The sequence below is a fragment of the Chenopodium album genome, chromosome 17 (assembly GCF_948465745.1).
Source record: "Chenopodium album chromosome 17, dcCheAlbu1.1, whole genome shotgun sequence".
In the NCBI taxonomy this organism is placed as follows: Eukaryota; Viridiplantae; Streptophyta; class Magnoliopsida; order Caryophyllales; family Amaranthaceae; genus Chenopodium; species Chenopodium album.
This window is the reverse complement of record NC_137850.1, coordinates 40,438,717-40,443,998: the sequence shown is the minus strand read 5'-3', so window position 1 is coordinate 40,443,998 and position 5,282 is coordinate 40,438,717. Positions and strand designations below refer to the sequence as shown.

Genomic DNA, 5,282 nt, shown 5'->3' with positions numbered 1-5,282 from the left:
AACGAATTATTTTAGGGTTTGAGTCTTTATTATCTCTAATCGTCTATAAAAACAGATTTTTAGCTTTCATACGTTACATCTTACATAAACTCAGTTTTCTCTCTTTTGTTGAACCCGTCTTTCTTCATACAAAATGGCAAGAACGAAAAATTGTAAGCGCAGCAGCTATGGAGGCAAAGCTCCACGAGGCATCCAAGTAGAAAAAAAGCCGTGCACTACACACCGTCGCTACTCGGTGATCACCGAGGGTGGGCGCCCTATCATGAACTTTAGCTTGAAAGTAGCCAATCATGTATTGCAAAAAAGTCTTACGGAAAACAATAATAGTCCTACGAACATGGTATTATCTCCGCTTTCAATCGACGCCGTGCTTAACATCTTGGCCCTAGGATGTCACGGTCCGACGCTAAAGCAATTACTTGAGCTACTTGGGTGCAACGACGTCAAAGAATTTAATGAGATGGCGTCGGGTTTAGCCGATGTGCTTAAGGAATCAAAGGGTGATGATGCGCCTGAAATCTCTTTTGCTAATACATTGTGGGTTGATAACAAGTTCCCTTTAAAACCTCCGTTTCGAGAGGTTTTAAGGACTCAATTCAAAACTGAAGCTTGGCCTGTTGATTTCAATAACAAGGTAATTACTGTGTAATTTAAGTTATATTTTTTTGTTAGCCATGTTTTTTTCTGAGACTAAACCATAAACCTTGAAAATAAGGTACTGTATCAAAAAGGGAAGACTTTTCAATGGCTACAATAAAAATGTAGTCATTGTAACTGTTTTCTATCTTGACCCTTTAAATTTAATGAATCAATCTAGTCCGTTCATATAGTTGTTTTTGACATAAAATATAACTGAAAAAAAAAAAAAAAAAAAAAAAACTAAACTGTTTGTCTTTCATACTAAAAATAAATTGGGTTGTCACCATTTATGATTTCTCAACCTACAAATTAAAGGACATCTTCATCAAATATACATATAAGCTGATAGACATAATGTAAACACAGATGATTATACAATTAAGATTTAATAACTTGGATTGTTTCCCACCCAAATTAAACATTCATCATCATCATCATGTATGCCTTTAAAAAAATTAAAATCATCCAACTCCCATCATCCCATGTACTACGTATGAGGAATTGTAATCTATTTTCATTATAAAAATTAAAAAAAAAAAAAGTAATTGCAAATATAAATCCTTGATCAATAAGGTGGGATTGCTAAGGAGAACGGAGCAAAACAAAGTACAGAGTATGATTGAAGGATAAAAACTGTAAATAAAAACGTGTAGTTTGCTTTTTTTTTATTTTTTTTTTTTTATTTTGTAAAAAAGTCATCCCAATTAAAGGTTTAGATTAGTCAAATTTTAATTAATGGTTGAGATTTAATCTAGTATAATGACTACAATTTTATTGTAACCATTTGAAAACTATCCATCAAAAAGTATAATGTATTTTGGGACCATTAATTAGGTACGAAGATTTATATTGTACTTAATTTTAATAAGAACCAAAGTCTTTAAATTACTGATGGTCTTACGAGAAAGACAATGTGGAAAAGCTAGAATATAACCATGGATTGATAGAAGCATTTATTTGGAGCATTAAAGTAACATAATAGGAGTATCATAAATTCATTATCTGAAAATCAAAAAGATTACAAAAGATAATTTTTTTTAGGAGGAAAAAAATAATATCATTAATAAATAGCTAGATGATGATACAAAATGTTTCATATGTAGCAAGTTCACCCATAACTTAAACCATAAGTCATAATAATAAATTAATAAGCCAAATATATGGTATCTTTTGATATTCTAATACGGAGTAATTGTAGTGAACGGTGAACCTATGTTTAACGGGTTTAGCTATTCAAATAGCTAGATTTATGTTAACTTAAAGTTTATTTAGATAATATTTAATTAATTCTGACCTTCTGGAGCAATTATTCACTGTAATGTAACTCTTCTTCAATTTATTCCAAGTTTATTTTAATTTTTTTTTTCCTTTTTTTTTGTGTGTGTGTGTGTGTTTTGGACTTTATGTTTCTTGAGAGTTGAGCTAATCTAGCAACATTTTGGTAATTTGATCTATGTAGTCTGTAGAAGTACAAATTAAACCTTATTTTGCTCTTATTAAACATTAATGTGTTCTTATTTTTGCAAAAAAATTTGTATTATTAATTTCCTTAACATATTTCATCATTTTTTGAAGGATGAAGTGAAGCAAATGGTAAATGAAGTGAATATTTGGGCTGAATCAATATCAAAGGGCTTTATCAAACAAATAATTTCGGAAAACATGATTGCTAAAGACACCATGATGCTATTGTTAAATGCCTTGTACTTCAAAGGAACATGGGTTAACAGATTCAAAACTGAAGAGACTAAAGATGAAGACTTTTACTTGTTCAATGGAAACAAAGTTCAAGTCCCCTTCATCAAACAAACTTATAAGAGCTTCGACAATGGAACTTTCGAGGGATGTCAAGTCTTAAGGATGCTATACAACGAAGAAGAAGTCGAAAAGGGTGAAAAAGCTAGGAGCTTTTCAATGTACATTTTCTTGCCTGAACAAAAGGACGGGTTGCCAAATCTAATGCAAAACATCAATATAGACGCGGCCATGTTTAGGGACAGGATTAAGCTCGAGAGTAAATCAATTGCCAAACTCTCCATACCGAAGTTTAATTTTGAATGCCAAGTTCAACTCTCGGACCCTATGAAAGAATTACGATTGACATTGCCATTTGATAAGCATAACAAGGATCTTATGGGATTCGTTGACTTTCCGGTTGAAAGTCAAGGGCTTTTTGTTACAAACGTGGTTCAAAAATGTCGTGTGGAAGTTGATGAAGAAGGAACCAAAGCCGTGGCTTTCACCCGTGTTCAGCTAGCCACTAAGGCAGCGCGAAGTTTTACTCCGCCACCACCACCAATAAACTTTGTGGCGGACCATCCATTCATGTTTATTATTAGGGAAGATTTTTCAGGGGCTATACTTTTCGTTGGCACAGTGGTTGATCCTCAATCTAAAAGAGTAATATAATATTGCAAGCTTGAACCCTATATTCTCTTCTTGGACAAGCCATATTATAGTTTGTGTTACAGTAATACTTTTTACTTTTTATTAATTGTTAAGAGTTTATTTTAGTACAAATTGTGGTCAGCTAATAATTAATTACTTCCGTTATACTTCGTATTTCTTATGATTATTGCATAAAATGCTACAAGTAGAATGCAAGTATGTAACAGTTTACAGTATCATATATTAGAACAAACAACTGAAACAAGTAATGCAGCGTGCATCCTTGCTTATTAAATTAGTAGACAAAATGAAATATATGACCAGCAGAAAATATAATTAGAGAAACTAGCAAAGTCAATGACTGAAAAATCTTGATATAATTAGAGAAACTTTACTATTGGTATTAGGAAATTTTGACTTTTACCACCTCACAAAAATCTAAAAATTGCTTTTACCACCTCCACAATAAAATTTTTTATTTTATAACCCCATAAAAAAATTAAAATTAGATTTTGCCACCATACCTAACTCCGGTGATGGATAATTGCTAGGGGCCCCACACTAACGGCTATTTTTTCAATTTTACCCCAATTTTCCTCGATTATGTTGTATAAAAAACCCAGGTCTCTCTTTTTGTTCAAAAATCCCTGAATTCAGCTTCGTTTATGCGAATTTGTTCCAAAATCTCCTTCAGAAGAGCAAAGGAAGCTTTTTTCCTTTTGAACGCCAGATTTGATGACGTGAGTACTCTACCTTAATTCTTGTTCTTGTTACTCATCTTTATTAGTTTTGCACTCACGGCCATATTTGTTTTAAAAGAAAGCTTTTTGAACAAAATTTTATTTTCAATGGAAAGTAAAATCCCAATTTTTAACTCCGTTTTCCTTTGTTTGGCTCTTTGATAGAAAAGTTAGAGTGGAAAGGAAGAAGGAGGGATGAGAGAAGTAAGGTTAAGGGTAGAAAAATGTGGCAATACAAAAGGGAAATTAAAAGTATTTTCACCAATTACTAACCAAACAATAGAAAATGAGAACACTGGTAACCCAGGAAAATGATTTCCCTCCCAACCAAACACAGCCTCGGTCAAGGTCTCAAGAGGTACTCTTCAATCTTGTTTATACATGCTTATACTTGTGTTTTGAAAGTTGGCCACAAATATGAGTTTTCTTGAAGGAGCTTCACTGTAGAATATTATTGCATAGAACACTGCGCTCATTATCTCTCTGTGTCTGATTTCTTCCATAATTTCTAGTCCAAGTGTTGCTGAGTACTGGCCAAGCCTTTCTACAATATTTACATAAAGTAAAGAGAAAACAATCACAAATTCGATTCTTCAGGAACAATTAACATCCTTACATGCGTTACTTCTCTATTCTGAGTATTCCTCTTGTACATCAATGAAAAGGTGACAAGTTTGACCCAATTCTATTCTTTGCTCTCATCTTAGTGGAAGATTATGATGCTATGCTGCTCACTAATGATGAGCCTAACCCTGTACAAACTACAGAAATTTCATTAAGCATAATGTTTATGTAAGCAGTTGCTGTGAATTATCAATTTGTCATCAAAGAAGTTTGATTTAGATACTTCTGGTTGTGAATATGTGCTCTATAAAAAAAATAATATAAAATTAATGGTAGTCAAATTGTTTTGTGAATAATGTCCATTCTAATTTGTTGGCAAAACTTTCTGATACCGGTTGTACTTTTTTTTCTCAAATCCTAGCTTTTGCAAGTACTTAATCTTGCTATTGACACGATTTATAAACAATGTGGTTTTGTTCCGAATGATTGGTCCTGGTAATAACTTGTGTATCCTGTTGAATTCAATGTTTTTTTTTTCTCTTCAAGCGCGTATTTTTACTACCAAAAGTTCCCAACTATAATTTGTCTCACAATTGTTGCTTATTATTACAGGATGAAATTTAGAGAGAAAGGAAGCAAAGCAGGTAATCCCTTTGCTTTTCCTGTAAGAAAAGTTTTTGATGGCCTCATTACTGTCATGAGTTACGATTGTTAGAACTAGAATGCTCAAAAAGGGATGATTTAGCGTAGGCACTTTGTTTGGGGCAATTTTGGTGATTTATTCGCCTTGTTTAATTTTGGCCCAGCTCATATTCATTTTTCATTAAGTAGATTATTATGATTGGTTATCAATGATATACCCACTAATTTTTAGCTCGGGTTAAGTCAATTTTTGTTCGAGCCATGTAATTTTGAATATTGTTTGATATTGGTTCAAATAATTCGGTAGGG

The 5,282-nt window shown here is 32.6% G+C and overlaps 1 protein-coding gene across 1 annotated transcript; it reads left to right on the top strand.

The window, feature by feature from the left end:
• The first annotated feature begins 337 nt into the window (after positions 1-337).
• Positions 338-5,046, top strand: LOC145588977 (serpin-Z2A-like). Its single transcript, XM_081645560.1, has 4 exons — positions 338-634; positions 2,215-3,039; positions 4,753-4,826; positions 4,944-5,046. The coding sequence occupies exons 1-4, from the start codon at positions 338-340 to the stop codon at positions 5,044-5,046; spliced, it is 1,299 nt and encodes a 432-aa protein (XP_081501686.1).
• The last annotated feature ends 236 nt before the right edge of the window (positions 5,047-5,282 follow it).